Below are 22,173 nucleotides of genomic sequence, written 5' to 3' on the forward strand. Positions count from 1 at the left end.
TTTTGTCCTTGAACCTTTATGCTGCCACCACCAAAGTGTCTAACAAAAATAACAGGGGAAGTGCCCACTTGGAAATGTCTCCCCACCCAAAATATCCCCCAAGCACTACACCCCCTTTTCTGGGGAAGGCTTGATAAAAATCCTCACCAATTTGCATAGGTGAACACAGACCCAAACCCTTGGATCTTACGAACAATGAAAAAGTAATCAGGTTCTTAAAAGAGAATTTTAATGAAATAAAAAGTAAAAGAATCACCTCTGTAAAATCAAGATGGTAAATACCTTACAGGGTAATCAGATTCAAAACATAGAGAATCCCTCTAAGCAAAACCTTAAGTTACAAAAAGACACAAAAACAGGAATATACATCCCATTCAGCACAACTTATTTTATCAGCCATTTGAACAAAACAGAATCTAACGTATATCTAACTAGATTGCTTACTAACTCTTTACAGGTTTCAGAGTAGCAGCCGTGTTAGTCTGTATTCACAAAAAGAAAAGGAGTACTTTGTGGCACCTTAGAGACTAACAAATTTATTTGAGCATAAGCTTTCGTGAGCTACAGCTCACTTCATCGGATGCATTCAATGGAAAATACAGTGAGGAGATTAATATACATAGAGAACATGAAACAGTGGGTGTTATCATACACACTGTAACCAGAGTGATCACTTAAGGTGAGCTATTACCAGCAGAAGAGTGGCGGGGTGGGGGGGACTTTTGTAATGATAATCAAGGTGGGCCATTTCCAGCAGTTCACAAGAACGTCTGAGGAACAGTGGGGGGTAGGGGAATAAACATGGGGAAATAGTTTTACTTTGTGTAATGACCTATCCACTCCCAGTCTCTATTCAAGCCTAAGTTAATTGTATCCAGTTTTCAAATTAATTCCAATTCAGCAGTCTCTCGTTGGAGTCTGTTTTTGAAGTTTTTTTGTTGAAGAATTGTAACTTTTAGGTCTGTAATCGAGTGGCCAAAGAGATTGAAGTGTTCTCCAACTGGTTTTTGAATGTTATAATTCTTGACGTCTGATTTGTGTCCATTTATTCTTTTACGTAGAGACTGTCCAGTTTGACCAATGTACATGGCAGAGGGACATTGCTGGCACATGATGGCATATATCACATTGGTAGATGTGCAGGTGAACGAGCCTCTGATAGTAGTGGCTGATGTGATTAGGCCCTATGATGGTGTCCCCTGGATAGATATGTGGACACAGTTGGCAACGGGCTTTGTTGCAAGGATAGGTTCCTGGATTAGTGGTTCTGTTGTGTGGCTGCTGGTGAGTATTTGCTTCAGGTTGGGGGGTGTCTGTAAGCAAGGACTGGTCTGTCTCCCAAGATCTGTGAGAGCGATGGGTCATCCTTTAGGATAGGTTGTAGATCCTTGATGATGCGTTGGAGAGGTTTTAGTTGGGGGCTGAAGGTGACGGCTAGTGGCGTTCTGTTATTTTCTTTGTTGGGCCTGTCCTGTAGTAAGTGACTTCTGGGTACTCTTCTGGTTCTGTCAATCTGTTTCTTCACTTCAGCAGGTGGGTATTGTAGTTGTAAGAGTGCTTGATAGAGATCTCGTAGGTGTTTGTCTCTGTCTGAGGGGTAGGAGCAAATGCGGTTGTATCGTAGAGCTTGGCTGTAGACAATGGATCGTGTGGTGTGGTCTGGATGAAAGCTGGAGGCAAGTAGGTAGGAATAGTGGTCAGTAGGTTTCCGGTATAGGGTGGTGTTTATGTGACCATCGCTTATTAGCACCGTAGTGTCCAGGAAGTGGATCTCTTGTGTGGACTGGTCCAGGCTGAGGTTGATGGTGGGATGGAAATTGTTGAAATCACGGTGGAATTCCTCAAGGGCTTCTTTTCCATGGATCCAGATGATGAAGATGTCATCAGTGTAGCGCAAGTAGAGTAGGGGCATTAGGGGACAAGAGCTGAGGAAGCGTTGTTCTAAGTCAGCCATAAAAATGTTGGCATACTGTGGGGCCATGCGGGTACCCATAGCAGTGCCGCTGATTTGAAGGTATACATTGTCCCCAAATGTGAAATAGTTATGGGTGAGGACAAAGTCACAAAGTTCAGCCACCAGGTTTGCCATGACATTATCGGGGATACTGTTCCTGATGGCTTGTAGTCCATCTTTGTGTGGAATGTTGGTGTAGAGGGCTTCTACATCCATAGTGGCCAGGATGGTGTTTTCAGGAAGATCACCGATGGATTGTAGTTTCCTCAGGAAGTCAGTGGTGTCTCGAAGGTAGCTGGTAGTGCTGGTAGTGTAGGGCCTGAGGAGGGAGTCTACATAGCCAGACAGTCCTGCTGTCAGGGTGCCAATGCCTGAGATGATGGGGCGTCCAGGATTTCCAGGTTTATGGATCTTGGGTAGCAGATAGAATTCCCCAGGTCGGCGTTCCAGGGGTGTGTCTGTGCGGATTTGTTCTTGTGCTTTTTCAGGGAGTTTCTTGAGCAAATGGTGTAGGTTTTTTTTGGTAACCCTCAGTGGGATCAGAGGGTAATGGCTTGTAGAAAGTGGTGTTGGAGACCTATTCATGATGACGACAGCACCTCCTTTGTCAGCCTGTTTGATTATGATGTCAGAGTTGTTTCTGAGGCTGTGGATGGCATTGTGTTCCGCACGGCTGACGTTATGGGGCAAGTGATGCTGCTTTACAGGAGTTCTGACCTGCATTCCTGCTCTGGTCCCGGCAAAAGCAACACACAGGCAGAGAGACCCTTTGTCCCCTCCCCACCCCAGCTTTGAAAGTATCTTGTCTCCTCATAGGTCATTCTGGTCAGGTGCCATGAGGTTATCTTAGCTTCTTAACCCTTTACAGGTGAAAGGGTTTTTCCTCTGGCCAGGAGGGATTTAAAGGTGGTTAGCCTTCCCTTTATATTTATGACAAGAATTTTGTCACAATTATAATTGTAGCTAATATACAAAGAGCTTTGTTCTTATGCAGTTAGGATTCCAGCACACACAACATACCTGACACAAACCCACAAAAGCAAGGAAATAAAAAGTTCAGCCATCTAGTAACTACTCCTTTTCTCACAATCACACACCTTACTAGTACCACAACTTCATATCACAGACCATGTACCACAGCCTTAACTTTTTCCCCCTCAACGCAGCCTCCTTCACACACCTCTTTATCAAACTTCCTCCGATGGTAACTATCAGTTGTGGATGTTTGGTGTAGTACTATTCAGTGTAGTAGGAAAGGAAAGATAGCCCGTAGTCTAGGGTTCTAGCCAGCAACTTGTGCTTCCCAGGTTCAGTTCCTGGCTGTGCTACATAACTGTGCAATTCACTTAGTCTCTCTGTGGCTCAGTTCCCCATGTGTAAAATGGGGATAATACTTGCTATTTCAAAGGGTTGTTGTGAGGCTGACAATGTATATATGGTAACAGGACCATATCAAATTGCTAGTGTGTTGTGTCTCTCAAGTGATTAGCCCTATGAATTAGTAATTGTTAGCTTTAACTGGGTCTGAATCTATTCCCATAATTTATTGCTGGATCTTAAGAGATTCTAGTAACCCAAAAAATAATAACAAAAAATATATTTCAGTTAGCAGTTACAAAGAACATTTACTCATGGTGCTCTTTGCTCCTCATCAGCTAAAAGATCACAATTACTTTGTTAAACACATCACAACAAATAGAGAAACGCATCCCTTCTCCATAATACAAATTAACCCTTGTAAGCAGGACAACAGAGGAAATCAATCCCTCATCTTACCTTCAAGCACATCATCCTCCAGTACTCCTAAGAAAACACTTGAGAAAATAGATGGCTTTTGCAATGTGTCCTGAAGGTCAACCAGTCTAGTCTATTTGGGATCAAGGAGAGAGGATTGTCTGATAGTAAAACTTGCTTTCCCACCCATAAGCTGGAATTCTTGGCCTTGAAATGGGCCATCACTGAAAAATTTCGAGACTATTTATATGGTGCTCAGTCCCAGGTGTGGACAGACAACAATCCACTGACTTATCTGTTAACAAGTGCTAAGCTGGATGCTACAGGGCTGAGATGGGTGGCTGCCTTGGCTAGCTATGAGTTCAGCATTCAGTACCGATCAGGGAGAAGCGATGTAGATGCAGATGCATTGTCCAGACGTCAGGCACCAGAAGTTGCTGTGATACTCACGGATGGAGTGAGAGCTATTTGCAGTGTGAGTCGCCAAGAGTCAGAGGCCCCTGAGAGCCTTCATGGATGTGTTGCAGAAGCTTTGGGCCTGCCCCCTGAATGCATGCATTCTGCTTCAGTGAACTATATTGCATTAGACCAATCTCCCTTGCCCATGCTCAATGCGGCTGACTGGCAAGAAGCCCAGCTGCAAGATATTGACATTGGTGATACACTACTTGCTAAAAGGGAGGGGCAAAGCCCAGCTGTGGTTTTCCCACCTAACCCGGAGGGTAAACTACTATTGAGAGAATGGGCCAAACTAAAACTGATTCAGGGAGTACTACTCCGAATGACCACCGACCCTTTACAAAAGCAACGAGCACAACTAGTGTTGCCAAAAGAGTACAGAGCGCTGGCCATGAGGGCCCTGCATGATGACTTTGGACATTTAGGGATGGAGAGGACCTTGGAACTTATTCGTAGTAGGTTCTATTGGCCCCGGATGGCTGAAGATGTTCGCAAGAATTGTGAGACTTGCGCTCGATGTGTTCAAAGAAAAACTCTGCCCACGGGGGCTGCATATCTCAAGAACATCACCAGCAACAAACCTTTGGAACTGGTATGCATTTCTTGTCTTTAGAGGTAGACAGGAGGAATGTTGGGAACATTCTAGTAGTGACTGACCATTTTACACAGTTATGCACAGGCATATCCCACACGTGATGAGAGGGCCACCACCGTCGCTCGAGTATTGTGGGACAAATATTTCTCAGTCTATGGATTCCCAGCCCGGATACACTCGGATCAGGGGCGGGACTTTGAGAGTCACCTTCTGAAGGAGGTGCTGTGGATAGCAGGAATTAAAAAGTCTAGGACAACGCCTTATCACCCACAAGGTGATCCTCAGCCAGAGAGGTTCAACCGAACCCTATTAGATATGTTGGGGACTTTGCGACCAGAGCAGAAGGCAACCTGGAGCCAACATGTCGCATTTCTGGTGCATACCTACAACGCCACAAAGAACGATGCTACAGGAGTCACCCCATATCTCTTGATGTTTGGGCGAGAACCAAGATTACCTATAGACTTGTGCTTTGGTGTATCAGAGGATGGAGATAGCTATGAAACTCATCAGCAATATGTATCCCGACTAAGGGAAAAGCTGCGGGATGCTAATCACTTAGCTTCATCTGCAGCTCGGAAGAACGCAGACTGCAACAAACATCGATATGATGCTAGGGTACGTTTGCAGGAGCTCCAGTAGGGGGACAGAGTTCTGCTGCAAAATTTGGGTATTGCTGGCAAACACAAGATAGCTGACAGATGGAAGGCAATACCTTACTTGGTGATGGAAAAGCTGGGAGACCTGCCGGTCTACAGGATCAAACCTGAAGAGGGTCCAGGTCAAATAAAGACAGTGCATAGAAACCTTTTGCTCCCTGTGGGGGAATTGGTAGGCACCCCTTACGAGATGGGCCGCAACCGGGCAGGATAAAGGTGCTAGACCAAAGCCACCATCCAACATGGATAGCCAGCCCCCTGCAGCTAATGTACCCCTATGCAGCACATCTGTGAGTGAGTCTGAGGAGGAAGACACAACCATGGTGTATCCTGGAATGGAGACAGGATTTCAGTCTCGATCAGCTGAACCAAAAGAGAGTTCCCCCTCTTCCACCCTAAACCCCATAGCAGAATTATTTAGGCCCATTTCTGACACCCCTGTGCTGCTGATGGGACCGCTGTATGACGACACAGACAGGTTATTGGATAGTGGAAACACACAGATAGAGGATGTCCTGGGCACCTTGGACCCCCCGAATGTTAGAACTAGAAGTGCAGGGGCCTATGCCAGTAGCCGAGGGACCCTCAAAGGAAACCTCTCCATCTGTTGCTCAAGAGGATGTCCCCCCACCATGGCAACAGAGTTTCTCAATAGACAAGACAGGGTGATAAGACCAGTAGAACGGTTAACTTATGATGCACCTGGGGTGACTAGTGAGAAGCCAATACATTTAGCACACAGGCTTGTGGAAGCTAAAGTGGGCTTCCTGAGGCCCTTTGGAGGAAACCAATGAGTTGGTATAAAGGGAGTGTGATTTGTCGGGACGACAGATTCTCAGCTAGGGGGAGGATGTAAGCAGAGTCAGGATGAGCTCCACCCTGACATCTGGTGGTGAGTTGTGGCAAGTTGTGGAAAAGAACTTCAGGGGCTGATCTCATTTGCGTAGGCACACCCAGCCCACCTAGCATGAGCCCATAGCTGCCCAAATGGTCACTTTGGCTGCTGTGACCACTTTGGCTGTTCGTGGGACAGCTGGAGCGGCTCATGGGGGCGGCTGGCAGAGCGGAGCGATTCGTGGGACGGCTGGCGGAGCAGAGCCCCATGGAGAGGCGGGGCAATCGCCTTTGAACCACGTAAGGTGCCCCCTTAACCCCCCGCCTCCACCCAGGTTGGGAGGTAAAACTGCAGATAAACTTTTGAACTCTGACAATGCACTGACCAGGGACAGAGACTTTTGGGTTGTTGGACTTTTGGGACTTTGGGTGACTTTGGGTTGCTGGACTAAAGAACCAAAGGGAAAGGACACGCCCTGATTTGCTTGGGGTGGGTTTTTGCTCATGGGTTGTGTTATGAATCCTGTTGGTGGTGTTTCCCCAACATAATGCCACATTGTTTCTCTCTGTTATTAAAAGGCTTTTACTACACTCAGACTCTGTGCTTGCGAGAAGGGAAGTATTGCCTCTTGGAGGCGCCCAGCGGGGGTAGTATATATTTGTTCCAGGTCACTGGGTGGGGCTCGAGCTGGTTTTGCACTGTGTTATTGGAATGGAACCCCTAGATACTGAACCCGGTCCTTGTTGCTGCCAACTCTGACGGGTAGAAGGGTTACAGCAGCTTGAAGTGAAGTTTTAGAAATCAGTTGGCCTTCTTCACAGATCAATTTCAACTTATCTCTAAATTTTGAAGATAATCTGTCCTTGAAGTCTGACAGTCTATCCCATAAGATATAATCATATTTACATAGCACGGCCTGATAGCTAGCTATCCTGACCTGTAAACAGGCCAATGAGTAGATTTTCTTCCCAAAGAGATCGTCTTTTGGGTTCTTTCTCCTTGGAAGCTGATTTCCCTGAATGTTTTAACTTCTCATTGGCAGCAGCAACAACCAATTAAGATGGAGCCGGATGAGTATAAAAAAATTGAAACTTTCCGATGGTACTTAATATCTATGATCAACAGGCTTTGAAGTAGCTAAAATCAAGGTGGGATAATTGAAATCAAGGTGGGTTAGTCAAAGACCTTTCATCAGATTCAATATCCCTTCATTAATAAGTAGTGCAACTCTGCTTTGAGAAGTTGGTTGTAAAATATCAAACAGCTTATAAGCTTTTTCTGAACAGTCTCCAATGGAACTTCCAGTATTTTCATCATGCATTTCAATTTTTCTTGAAAGGTTTTTAAATCATCCATTATGAGATGGAAATGGTAGAATTATCAGTAATAATGCAGAAAAGCCAGAAGTATTCAATAAGTATTTCTGTTTTATATTTGGGACAAAACAGATAATGTAGTCATACCATGTGACAATGATAACAACACTCTTTGCATTCCACTAGTATCTCAGAAGGGTTCTAAACAGCACCTGCTAAAGTCAGACATTTTTAAATCAGCAGGTCCATGTAACTTGCACCCAAGATTTTTCAGAAAGTTGGCTGTGGAGCTCACTGGACCGTTAATGTTGATTTTCAATAAGTCTTGGAATGCTGAGGAAAGTTCAAGAAGACTAGAAGAAAGCTAATGTTTCTCTCCCTGCTGAGAAATTGTTTGGAAGAGACATCTGTGCTGAGGGTGCTAGTGCTGTCTTCCTTTCTGTTGAAGAATCTTCAGAGGCTGGGACCACTGGTGCCAAGCTGGATTTAATGAATAATGAGGATGCCAACAAAGAAGAGGAATAGATCATGCTGAGCACTCTGGTACAATGGGGGACAGTGCCAATAAACCTGGTGCCATGGTGCGGTGTAATAAATGTATCTTTGCACGCCTATGCCCTAGAGCCCTCGTTATTGATGAAGATCTCAGTGCTGACTTTTTATTACGGTGCAGCACTGAGAGTTCCAGTCCCACTTTTTCCTGTGCTGATAGCAGTGGCTCCTTTGAGGAGCCCCTCCTCTTACCTGGCAGTGGGGACAAGCTTGGTGTTGAGAAGCCAGCTTGGAGTCTAAATTTCTCAGTTCTCAGACAGCAGGAATCCCTGACTGCTCTGATGGATTTTTGTAGAGTCTCTTTCTATTTCTTTATTGGTCCTGAGCTCAATATCATGTCTCTAGTGACTGGAGCGCTGGAAGGACGAGCCAGGAGCGAAGAAGTCTTTTTGGTCTATGTAGACCCTACTGGTGTGCTTTAATATAGTGCTGTTTGAAAAAGTACTGGCCTGTCTCCTTGCTAACAGAAAGCTCCCCAACCTGAAGCAAATACTCATCAGCAACTACACACCACACAACAAAAACACTAACCCAGGAACCAAACCCTGCAAAAATCCCCGGTGCCAACTCTGTCCACATATCTATTCAAGGGACACCATCATAGGACCTAACCACATCAGCCACACCATCAGGGGCTTGTTCACCTGCACATCTACCAATGAGATATATGCCATCGTGTGCCAGTAGTGCCCCTCTGCCATGTACATTGACCAAACTGGACAATCTCTACGCAAAAGAATAAATGGACACACATCTGACATCAAGAACTGTAACATTCAAAAACCAGTAGGAGAACATTTCAGTCTCCCTGGACACTCAATAACAGACTTAAAAGTGGCAATTCTTCAACAACAAAACTTCAGAAACAGACTCCAGCGAGAAACTGCAGAACTGGAATTAATTTGCAAACTGGACACCATCAAATTAGGCCTGAATAAAGACTGGGAGTGGATGGGTCACTACAAAAACTAATTTTTCCCCTGCTGATACTCACACCTTCTTGTCAACTGTTTGAAATGGGCCACTTTGGTTACATTGAACTCATTAGCACTACAAAAGTGCTTTTTCCTCCCTACTTGTCAACTGTTGAGAATAGCCCACTGTCACCTTAATTGAATTGGCTCTTTAGCACTGACCTCCCACTTGGTAAGGCAACTCCCATCTGTTCATATGCTGTGTATATATACCTGCTACTGTATTTTCTACTCCATGCATCTGATGAAGTGGGTTTTAGCCCATGAAAGCTTATGCCCAAATAAATTTGTTAGTCTCTAAAGTGCCTAAAGGTCTCCTCATTGTTTTTGCTGATACAGACTGACACGGCTACCACTCTGAAACCAGAAACTTCTCAGTTATTAGGAAAATTATGTAGCAAAGTCCTGAAATCCCACAACATAACCCTCTCAACAAAAGTTAAAACTTTATAATGCTTTTGTGCTCACATCTCTCTGCTATGGCTGTGAGACCTGGATACCATACAAATGGCATATGAAACAGCTAGAGGCCTTCGATATGCAGTGTCTGCACACCATTATGAGGATCCACTGGCAGAACAAAATTACCAACCTGTAGGTTCTCCAAAAGTCAAATGCCATAAGCATCGAGGCCATGCTGATAAAAGCCCAACTACGCTGGGTTGGACACATCATTAGGATGCCAGAATATTGACTCCCCAGAAAAATTTTCTATGGAGAATTGGCACAAGGACATCAGACTCAAGGCCTCCCCAGAAAGCGCTACAAGGACAGCATCAAGAGTAGCACACACTTTGGTACGATAAAACTGGATGATCTTAAGAAGGCTGCGTTAAATAGATCAGCCTGGTGACACACAATACTCAGAGCTTTCCAAGCCTTTGAAGAGGACAGAAATAATCAGTGGTTAGCTGCAAGGGAAAAGTGTCATACTACTGCTATAGCTACCAAGATGCTCACCAATGACTTTGTCTGCCCAATCTGTTCACGAGCATGAGAGTTACGCTTTGGACTTCAGAGTCACTCCAGAATCCACAAAAAGAGAGAGCATGAAAATGTCGTTGAACTGACAGACTACACACACACACTTCAGACCATTTCTCCAGTTTGTCCAGATCATTTTGAATTTTAATCCTATCCTCCAAAGCACTTGCAACCCCTCCCAGCTTGGTATCATCCACAAACTTTATAAGTGTACTTTCTATGCTATTATCTAAATCATTGATGAAGATATTGAACACAACTGGACACAGAACTGATCCCTACGGGACCCCTCTCATTAAGCCCTTTCAGCATGACTGTGAACTACTGATGACTACTCTCTGGGAATGGTTTTCCAACTAGTATTCACTCACCTTATAGTAGCTCCATCTAGGTTGCATTTCCGTAGTTTGTTTATGAGAAGGTCATGCAAGACAGTATCAAAAGCTTTACCAAAGTCTGGATATACCACATCTACCACATCTACATAAGTAGGATCCACATGTGCAGAACATCTTGAAGAATCACAGTTACTGTAAAGTAAGTAAATGTTCTTTCTGTGATAAAATCCAGCAACCTAATGCACTGTAGCCTATTATAACTCTAATTGAAACTAATTGAAATTTATCTGCTATTACCTCTCCATTTTCCATGAAAATAAAAAGGTGGGATGGTTGTAAAGTAAAGAACAAAACTTCTCTAATGACCCAAAATGGATCAATTATTTTCCTCTTTAGGTAAAGACAGTTTACTGCCTTATTAAAAGCATGTTTGTAGAAATGCTGTAGCATTAAAATTCCAGTGCACGAATTACCGAGCAGAGCTTCTGTTGTTCTGTCTAATGTGGTTGGGTCTTTATTTTTCCAAGCTGAAAGGATTTAGGTCATGCTGGGGTCATAGAAATCTTGTGTTTCCACTTATAGGAAATGATGAGAATGCTCTGTCGTGGAACATGGTCATGTAATATTAAATGATAAAGTACTGTGATGGTCTTTATTTATGATTCCTGTTTTTCCGCTGAATATTATTATGTTTACTCACAGATGCATTTTCATGCAGTTAAATAATAAAAACATCTTGAGGAATTACTGTCTGTCTGATGGACATAATTTTAGTCTATAATGAATATCTGTAGTTCCTACAGTACAAGCACTGTAATCTAAATTCACTAATATTGTAATAAGCAGAAACCATAAATTGTTGATTTAACAGAGGTCAGTAAAGGAACAATATTTTCCTTAATCAAATGTATTGCATTTAATGTTACTATATAAAACAGCTTTTTAATTTTCCTTGAGTAACTCAGTGCTTAATTCTGATCTTGCATATATAGAAATGCCAACATATATTACAGCAGCTGACCTTTCCACTGAAAATGTTGGCCTACCAAATTCCTAGGATCTGTGGGTTTCTCAGACTTGTATGCCTTATAGCGAGAATGAATATTTTGCTGGATTGGTTGTCAGTGAGTATTGCTCACTCTTGTTTTATAGTCACTGCATCCTCTGCAGCTTTTTTCACCACCCCACAAATTAAAAATTTCTAAATGAAATGTGAGACACTGTCAGCGTCAGCAAAGCCACATTCTTTACCTGCATTACTAATAATGCTTCAGATTTATTAGAAACGAAAATATCAAAACTCACATTTCATCATTGTTCTTTATTTTCGTTTTCCATGGCACTTAGCTTGGACAGTGAAAAAGATGGTTCAGTCTCACTTCTTAATTTCCCATTCCGGGTCTTGTATACTAGCACAATATTGCTGTGTCAGGTCCACGACTAGGTGTTATGGCAAAAAAGATGAGAAAATAAAAGTGCTATCATGGCTCAACAAGAGTATTTTACAATGTACACCAGGAGTAAAATTTCCCATTATCTGTAGTGGGCAAATTAAGGTTCTATGTTAAACTTAGAAAGGTAACAGTCTATTGCCAGTTATTGTCATAATCCCAGAATGGCAAATAAACTTGTTCCTTTCCAGTCGTCATTCATGTGATCAGCAAAAAATGTTTCCCACCACTCATGAGAATCTATATTGATGGTGAAATACTTTTGCATTCTCATAAAACTATGAAGAAATATGTTTATTTGGCATCGACAAGAAACTAATGTAAACAATGTAAGATAACATTAAAATCCATTATTCATTAGCCATTTTGACATTAGCATTCTTCAGAGCTAGGGCTTTGTATAATAACACCTTCTTAGCCTCCACTACAGCACTGTGGAAGTGTCAGCATCACATGCTTCCAGTAAAAACAGTTTAGTTTATGGAATAATAAGATTTAGGTTGTAGGGATTTTCTTGCTTGCAGTGATACCTAAATGTCAATATGAATGTACCAGTTAACTGTACAGGAGAGAGTTTGTCTGTTCCAGTCATTCACTCACCTCTTCACATGAGCACAGTGCTCAGTGCAAAACCAGAGCACTGGCCAATGCACTGAAATGCAGAAAAATAAATCCTACCAGAAAGCAATGTCAAGCCAACTGTGTATAGAAAATAAAGTTATGGGGCCAAACTCTATTCTCACAGCTATGCAACTCCAATATAGCCAATTCCATCCTCTCTGTATATTTCAAATATCATCCCTTATTGCAGTGGTTTTCAACCTGTGGTATACGGACCTCTGGAGGTCCGCAGACTATGTGTAAGGGGTCCACAAAAAGTTGTCATTACCATATAACAGTGGTTTTCAACCTGTGGTCCACAGACTTCTGGGGGGCCTGTAGACTATGTCCAAGATTTCTGAAGGGGTCCACACCTCCATTTGAAATATTTTAGGGGGCTGAGAATGAAAAAGGTTGAAAACCACTGCCTTGTTGGAGTGGCTGCACTGTTTCAACCCTCTGATATCCTTTGAAGCACATGTTTTCCCGACAGATTTTTGTTGAACACCAAACCATGGGCCAGTTCTGTGTGTGCAGGGAGGACTCAAGACTCCTCTGCCACACCATTCCCCCTCTTCCCATATCAGGCAGAACCCCCACTATGGTGTCCGGAATCCTCACTCTGAGGGAAGAGATGGAGACTGGACATGCTGTGGAAGGCTGCAGTGTGCACATCCTACTCATTCCAGTTCTATGAACCGTACCTGAAAAATTACATCCTCAAGCTATAGTACCTTCTCTTCAAATTGCTGTTCTGGAGCTTCTGAGGTCCCCTGCAACCCATTGGTTCCCTCTGTTAGCATGGCTCAAATGGAGCTGTGCTGTCAGAGAGCTGGCAAAGGGATAGGCACCAGGAGCCAGAGCTGGTACAGAGGCTCAGGACCTCCCAATGATTGCCCAGACCTCTTGCAGCTCACCAGAGATCTGCCAGATTTGGAGGTGGGTCATACATCCTTTCCCACAAGGGAAGAGGCCTCCACCCTTCTCCCACTGATGGGACAATGAGGGGAAATCTCTGTGAAGGATTACGCATGATGATTTTTTCCCCTGAAGTCCACTCCTGCGGCTCTTAGAATCATAGAATCCTAGACTTTAAGGTCAGAAGGGACCATTATGATCATCTAGTCTGATCTCCTGCACAACGTAGGCCACAGAATCTCACCCACCCACTCCTGTAACAAACCTCTAACCTATGTCTGAGCTATTGAAGTCCTCAAATTGTGGTTTAAAGACTTCAAGGTGCAGAGAATCCTCCAGCAAGTGACGCGTACCCCACGTTGCAGAGGAAGGCGAAACCCCCCCAGGGCCTCTGCCAATCTGTCCTGGAGGAAAATTCCTTCCCGACCCCAAATATGGCAATCAGCTAAACCCTGAGCATGTGGGCAAGGTTCACCAGCCAGATACCCAGGAAAGAATTCTCTGTAGTAACTCAGATCCCACCCCATCAAATATACCATCACAGGTCATTGGGCATATCTACCACTAATAGTTGAAGATCAATTAATTACCAAAATTAGGCTGTCCCATCATATCATCCCTTCCATAAACTTATCAAGCTTAGTCTTGAAGCCATATATGTCTTTTGCCCTCACTGTTTCCCTTGAAGGCTGTTCCAGAACTTCACTCCTCTGATGGTTAGAAATCTTTGTCTAATTTCAAATCTAAACTTCCTGATGGCCAGTTTATATCCATTTGTTCTTGTGTCCACATTGGTACTGAGCTTCTCCCTCCGTAGTATTTATCCCTCTGATATATTTATAGAGAGCAAACCTATCTCCCTTCAGCTTTCTTTTGGTTAGGCTAAACAAGCCAAGCTCTTTGAGTCTCCTTTCATAAGACAGGTTTTCCATTCCTCGGATCATCCTGGTAGCCCTTCTCTGTACTTGTTCCAGTTTGAATTCATCTTTCCTAAACATGGGAGACCAGAACTGCACACAGTATTCCAGATGAGGTCTCACCAATGCCTTGTATAACGGTACTAACACCTCCTTATCTCTACTGGAAATACCTCACCTGATGCATCCCAAGACCGCATTAGTTTTTTTCACGGCCATATCACTTTGGCGGCTCATAGTCATCCTGGGATCAACCAACACTCCGAGGTCCTTCTCCTCCTCTGTTACTTCCAAGTGATGCGTCCCCAGTTTATAACTAAAATTCTTGTTATTAATCCCTAAATGTATGACATTGCACTTTTCACTATTAATTTCATCCTATTACTATTACTCCAGTTTACAAGGTCATCCAGATCTTCCTGTATGATATCCCGGTCCTTCTCTGTATTGGCAATACCTCCCAGCTTTGTGTCATCCGCAAACTTTATTAGGATATTCCTGCTTTTTGTGCCAAGGTCAGTAATAAAAAGATGAAATAAGATTGGTCCCAAAACCGATCCCTGAGGAACTCCACTAGTAACCTCCTTCCAGCCTGACAGTTTACCTTTCAGTGTGACCTGTTGTAGTTTCCCCTTTAACCAGTTCCTTATCCACCTTTTAATTTTCATATTGATCCCCATCTTTTCCAATTTAGCTAATAATTCCCCATGTGGAACCGTATCAAATGCCTACTGAAATTGAGGTAAATTAGATCCACTACATTTTCTTTGTCTAAAAAATCTGTTACCTTCTCAAAGAAGGAGATCAGGTTGGTTTGACACGATCTACCTTCTGTAAAACCATGTTGTATTTTGTCCCAATTACTATTGACCTCAATGTCCTTAACCAGTGTCTCCTTCAAAAAATTTTCTAAGACCTTGCTAACTACAGATGTCAACTAAGAGGCCTGTAGTTACCCAGATCACTTTTTTTTCCTTTCTTAAAATAGGAACTATGTTAGCAATTCTCCAGTCATACGGTACAACCACTGAGTTTACAGATTCATTAAAAAATTTTGTTAATGGGCTTGCAATTTCATGTGCCAGTTTCTTTAATATTCTTGGATGAAGATTATCTAGGCCTCCAGATTTAGTCCCATTAAACTGTTGGAGTTTGGCTTCTACCTCAGATGTGGTTATATCTACTTCCATATCCTCTTTCCCGTTTGCTGTCCTACCATTAGCCCTAAGCTCCTCATTAGCCTCATTAAAGACTGAGGCAAAGGATTTGTTTCGATACTGGGCCATGCCTAGATTATCCTTAACCTCCACTCCATCCTCAATGTTTAGCAGTCCCCCCTCTTCTTTCTTTGTTTTCTTCTTATTTATATGGCTATAAAACCTTTTACTGTTGGTTTTAATTCCCTTTGCAAGGTACAACTCTACATGGCTTTTGGCCTTTCTCACTTTTTCCCTACATGTTCTGACCTCAATAAAGGTAGCTTTCCTTGCTAATCCCTCCCATCTTCCACTCCTTGTAGGCTTTCTGCTTTTTCTTAATCACCTCTTTGAGATGCTTGCTTGTCCATTTTGGTCTACAACTCCTGCCTATAAATTTTTTCCCCTTTCTTGGGATGCAGGCTTCTGATTGTTTCTATAACTTTGACTTGAAGTAATTCCAGGCCTCCTCTGCCTTTAGATCCACAAGTTCTTCAGTCCAATCCACTTCCATAACTAATTTCCTTAATTTTTTTAAGTTAGCTCTTTTGAAATCAAAAACCCTAGTCACAAATCTATTTTTCTTTATCCTTCCATTCAGTTTGAACTGAATTAACTCACGATCGCTCAAACCAAGGTTGACCCCTACAACCATTTCTTTTATGAGGTCCTCACTGCTCACCAAAACCAAATCTAAAATGGCATCCCCTCTTATCGGTTCAGCAACTACTTGGTGAAGGAATCCATCAGCTATCGTATGCAGGAAAATCTGAGCACTTCTCCTCCAGTCTATATCTGGGAAGTTAAAGTCTCCTATGATCACACAATTCCCATTAATATTTACTTCATTAAAAACATTAAAGAGGTCTCTATCCATATCCAGATTGGATCCCGGCGGTCTATAGCACTCCCCAAGCATTATCCCAAGGGAGGCTCTAGTAGCTTTCTTCCTCAGTGTGAATTTTGCCCAGACAGACTCTGTCTTATCCATTCCATCACTTCTTATTTCTTTACAGTCTACGTCATCATTGATATATGGTGCTACTCCACCACCTTTGCCTTTATTTCTGTCTTTCCTAAACAGCACAGACCCTTCAATACTTGTTGTCCAGTCATGACGACTATTCCACCCTGTTTCTGTTCTCCCGATAATATCTGGTTTCACTTCCTGCACCAGTAGCTCTAGTTCCTCCATTTTCTTACCCAGGCTCCTCGCAGTAGTGTACAAACATCTTAATTTTTGCTGTTTGGCTTCGCTCACATTCTTTACCCAATTGGGCACGGACATTCTACCACCAGTATCACCTATTAGACTGGTATGTACACTACCTTTCCTCCTTATGTCCATTCTCCTACCCACAGCTGTATCCTTTCTTACTTTGTTTTCTTCCCGCTCAATGTTAAAATCAGCCATGGAGATTACCTGGACATCTCCCAACCATCTCCCCCAGATTTCTAGTTTAAAGCTCTCTTGATCAGTTGTGCCATCCTCCATCCTAGAAGTCTATTTCCCTCCTTACTCAGGTGAAGGCCATCCCGAGAGAACAGTCCTCTGTCCATGAATGCTTCCCAGTGACCATACATCCCAAAGCCCTCCTTATAGCACCACTGCCTGAGCCATCTGTTGAGCATCATAATCTTGTCACACCTTTGTTGCCCTTCTCTAGGAACAGGTAGAATCCCACGGAAGATCACTTGAGTCTCGATTTCCTTAAGTGTCTTCCCCAGTCTGGAATAGTCTCCCTTGATATGTTCCAATGAGAATGTAGCCGTATCATTTGTTCCCACATGAAGGATAATCAATGGATTCTTTCCTGCTCCTGTTAGGATCCTCTATCCACCCGGCAGACAGCACACCCTTCTGTTCTCTGGATCAGCTTTTGTTACAGGCCTGTCTATTCTTCTCAGTCACATAGACCTGCCTTTTCCTGGTGATGGTGCGATTCTGCAGTCTATCCCCTGTTCCCTCTGCCTGCAAGTCCTCTCGATTCCTATTGTCCTCTGCAACCCATCCCGTATTCTCTTGGGGCTCATATTTGGTGTTGTTATCTCCATTGACTCTTAACCTCTTCCTATAGGACTATCTGCTCTTCTCTTCTTCCTTGCCCTCTCACCTTCAGTGACCACCTGCTGTGCCCCTTCTTCATTCTTGAACTCCGCAAACCTGGTCCTGAGCTCTGTTTCTCTTTCACTAGCTCACCTTTTCCTCTGGCTTGTTCTCTTAGTCACATGCTTCTACTGTCCACTTTCCTCACCCAGCAGTATCCCCTCAGAGTTCTTTGGTTCTGCTTCCATCTGCAAGTCTGAGCTTTTCTCTTCAGCCACCTCATGTCTTTGCTCCATCATCCGCTCGAGCCCCCTTCTAAACTCAAGCAGAGTCTCCACCTGCATCTCCAATCCTCAGATCTTTTCTTCCTTCAGCTCTATCAGGTGGCACTTCATGCAGACAAAACTCTTTTCAGGTCCCCCCTCCAGGATCATGTACATGCCGCAGCTTCTACATCCAGTCATCTTCATTGTGTCTTCCACTGCTTGGGTTACTACTACTGCTGCCTCTGTATCTGTCATCGCCTTCCCACCTCAGTCCTGTTTACAGCTCTGTTTGCTGTCTCCTGTGCCGCTGCAGCTGTCTTACTGCAAGAGGGGACAATCCAGATCCATTTCTATGTAATTTTCAAAACTTAAAAAAAAAAAAAAGTGTTTTCCTGTTAAGGTGATATTTCTATATTTCGTAGAGAAAAAACATATGTTGTGATTTCTATCCTGTGTCTCTAATACGTGCTTTAATTAAGCAAAACGGGGGAAGGGGACAGAGGGGGAAGGAAGGGTAAGGAACAAAATTTTTATTATAGAGGTTTTCCATCAACATAGTTTCAAGTTCTGGGGTCATAATCCATGTCATACTTCTGCAGTAAGTATTTGCCTACTTTGTAGGATGTTTTGCACAAATTCTTCACTAAATTATCTTAGTTACTGTTGCTATGTAGCATTGTTTGCTTCATCGCATCAGAGCAATAAGGTCAAAGAGAGCAATTCTGTATTATCATCGTCTGAGTTACACTGATAGAGTTGTTGTTGTGTGTCTTAGAATTTTTTTCCCTTTTCCCTCAGGGAATGTCATTGTCTATGGGAATACCATTGACATTTACTCCACAGCACAAACCCTCCTATCTCTTGGAATTCATGGTTCTCGCATACACCTCGTGCAGCCACCACTTAGCTCAAATGTAACTTGCCTTAACAACAATGCAATCGAAAAAGCTGTTAAAGAGGCATTGTCAAAGAACGATGTGTGTGTCTATTATGACAGTATACTGGCACAGTGGAATGAAGGTGACCACCCAGATCCTATAAAATGTGCTTCTTTCACGACTAATACAAGACCATTTAAACTGCAATGTACAGTAAGTATATGCTTTGTATTCCTTTTGTTCAGCCTGCAAAGATAATCAGACCAAGCTAATCCTGGTTGGTTTATCTAGGTTTCAGTGTATCTGGAAGATTTAACATTCACTTATTAATCTGAGGGATTTTTTTAAAAAAATAAAACCATTTTAGATTTCCAAACAGATTTGGATTAAAGAAGTGTTTAAATCAACGGACATACAAATTGCTATTCACTGTTGAATGACAGGTAGTTTTAATTATTTTTCAAAATCATTCTTAAAATACTTACTTACAGTACTCCTACCTATAGTGATCTAAATTTGTTTAGGGAACTGAATTCAAGTCAAATTGTAAGATCACAATGTTAATACTGATATGCATGAAATTTAACCTACACTTATTCTAACTATTTTAAATAGATTTTCTTTACCAGAAGGAAATATGTATCAGCCCTCTAAATTCAGGATTGCAATTAAAATACAATATCGGCACTGCACTATTTGGGCCAATCCTTTAACACTTACTCATCAGTTGGCTTAGTTGTCTGACTAAGAACTGTTTGTATGAATCTAAGTTTCAGGATATGCACTTACAGGCACCCACATGACCATCTTGACATGTCTTTGCTTTGCATGCATTCCCCATTTGTGTAGTAAGTTTGCCCACCAAGTTGGAGGGGAATTCCTCTCATGAGACTCCCAGCAATAAAGTTCCCTCCCAATTCTCTACTCCTGGAATCTATAAACCCTTTCTTCTCCCCAAACATTTCCTCTCGTCTCGCCCTTCCTCCCTCCTCTTAGCAACTTTCCAGTTTCTCCTCCTCCTCCTCCTCCCTATAAACACTTCATTCTTCCTTCCCTTACCCCATCCCTCCCTTCCTTCCTCCCTCCCTTCAACCTATCCTTCTCCCTCCCTCCCACACAGAACCATTAGTCTGCTCTGCCACCAACTCCCTCATTTCCCCTCCATCTCCCCCACACTCCCTCATTCTTTCCCCCTTCGTCTCCTCAAAGTGCCCCTATTGTTCCATCATTCGCCCCTCTCACCTACTTTTTTGTCTCTCCCTTTCTGTTTGCCCCTCCAACTTCATTGCCTTTCCCAGCTCTCCCCCTGTGATGAGTCTGCCATAGTCACTTCCCAACTCCATGCTTTTCTCACCCCAAAGATGGGAGAAAGAGTCCTGCTTTAGTTGCTGCTGATGTCAGGGACTGATCTCCTCTCCTCCTGGCCCCGCCCCATCCCTGTTTGGCGAGGCTCTGCTCTGCTCTGCACTCAGTCATCTGGGTGAGAGAAGCCCAGACACTGAGAATCAGAGCCTGTTCCAGAGAACTGTCTCATTGCAACCGCCTGCCTTCCCAGCCAGGGGACAAAGTGGCTCATAGAGTGTCATGCATGGTAGCAGGCAGCATACCAAAACGTACAATTTTCTTGCCCCCTCTTGACGGATATTATACAGCTGGTAAGTCTAATTTTAGACCTACCATTGTTAGTATTCCTTTAATAATACTGTACTGATTAAATGTTTTAATGTATGAAGAAGCATACATACATCATAGGAACGCTTATCTCCTTCTGCAGTGCCTCTGCTATGCCAGGGTGCCAAACTCCATGCGCCCTTCATTTCCCTCTCCCATTGCAGCCTCTATGTTCTCTTCCATGCCGCCCCATGTGGATGGAATGCTTTCTCCAAATCTTAATGCCAAGTCACAAGTCTCTCCTCAATAACATTCTTCCAAAAGTCTCGCTTCTGCCATGTCACCTACGTTAAAAACTATGTGGGACAATCAAGGCATGTTCATATCTTAATTGTGTAACTGCTCTCATTATTGATCAATCCTTGTTTCATCCAGCCCCTTCCATGCCTTTTTTAATTTGTTTCTTTTCCTCACTTATTATTAGACTTGGCAGCATTTGATTTGTTTAAATAATTTTGATGGATAATGTCAAAGCTTATTTTTAAGCATTTTTTACTATTTTTATCAATTTAAATTTTCATGGTTGTGCATGGGTTAAGAATTTTTTGCTGATTTTTATCACTTTTAAATTTCACAGTTGTGGAAAATTATGGGAGGTCAGACAATGGTGTTTGGAGTCAGACAATAATTATTTAATGACAGCAGAGACTAAGATTCAAAAAGATAAAGCTTTTTAATCATTAATACACAAACCATCAACATCAATGTAAAGTTTTTAGATTTAAACTCTAATAAGCTCTCTAGCAAAAATGTTCTTTCTTTGACTATCAGTAAATTTTTATTATTGATGGAAATTTTTTTCTCTGTTTGTGTGTGTCTGGTGAAATGGACATTAATCAGCATTTACTGATAAAAAAAATCTAATCCTTCCAAGTCTACTTGTAATATGTTTGCATTCAAGGCCTGATCCAAATTTCCACTGATCCTGAATCATCTTGGGTGAACACCCTGAGATCTAGATTGCTGACATGATTGATGAGAGCATTTTTCAGATGTCTAGTGTGGTTTTTCTTTTTTCTTTTTATCAAAAAGGTAATTTTTGACCAAACAATCTATTGCACTTCAAACATTCAGAACTGTGATATGAGTTCATCCAGACTGCATGGGTTGTAATTTCAGCTTTTACACTCATATGCTTGGGTCAACAGGTCCTCACTCACTTGGCAATATCCTAGGTTTTGGAAGGATTGGTCCATGTACCACAGGGGTTAATTGAGGTAGCTGCCTTACCTTCATGGCTGCTCCAAATGACTCTGGATTTCTTTGTAGCAGGATTCTTGTGTTGTGAGTACCCCAAGGTAGATGAATACATTTACCTGCCCAGGGGATATGTCCTCTTGTGCCAGTGTCTCATTTGATTTGGGATGAAGCCTTGTGTGTCGAAGCTCTTGCTCTGCTAGTTGTCAGAGTATTGTTCGCACCATGCACTTGAGGAAAAGACTTTTACTCATAGTCATAGCTACTGACCAGACTTACTGAGGCACAAACCACATGACCAGTCCTCTGGAAACTGTAGTCTATATGTGAAATGTGATTGTGACAGTTGGTACCCTCAAATTCCCATTGTCAGTCTAAAGTCATCTCCATTTCTACCGCGAATAGGCCTCTAATCTGTCTGCATTTCCCAAAGTCTCTTTTACATCCCTATTAAAATATGCCAAGAGTTCATTCACCCAGTTATATCAAAAGTATTCAACTAATTTGAAGACAGCATCCATTGCAGCTCTCCTATTTTTTGTAGAATTTGTTAAGTTCTTGCTTGAAGCTGTAAATGTACATATTTTGCAGAGAGGGAAATGTCCCTCACTGCAGTCTGATGTGGGAGTGTG

At 42.7% G+C, this 22,173-nt stretch overlaps 1 protein-coding gene across 2 annotated transcripts in view; it reads left to right on the top strand.

Annotated features, from left to right (window-relative positions):
• The window catches only part of CFAP61 (cilia and flagella associated protein 61), a 209,698-nt gene that overhangs the window by 134,254 nt on the left and 53,271 nt on the right, over positions 1 to 22,173 (top strand). For both annotated transcript variants that reach the window (XM_073339783.2, XM_073339782.2), the window contains exon 22: positions 18,594 to 18,886. In XM_073339783.2, coding sequence (XP_073195884.1) covers positions 18,594 to 18,886 — 293 coding nt within the window. The remainder of the gene's footprint in view (positions 1 to 18,593; positions 18,887 to 22,173) is intronic.

The sequence above is a fragment of the Lepidochelys kempii genome, chromosome 3 (genome assembly GCF_965140285.1).
Source record: "Lepidochelys kempii isolate rLepKem1 chromosome 3, rLepKem1.hap1, whole genome shotgun sequence".
Lineage (NCBI taxonomy): Eukaryota > Metazoa > Chordata > Testudines > Cheloniidae > Lepidochelys > Lepidochelys kempii.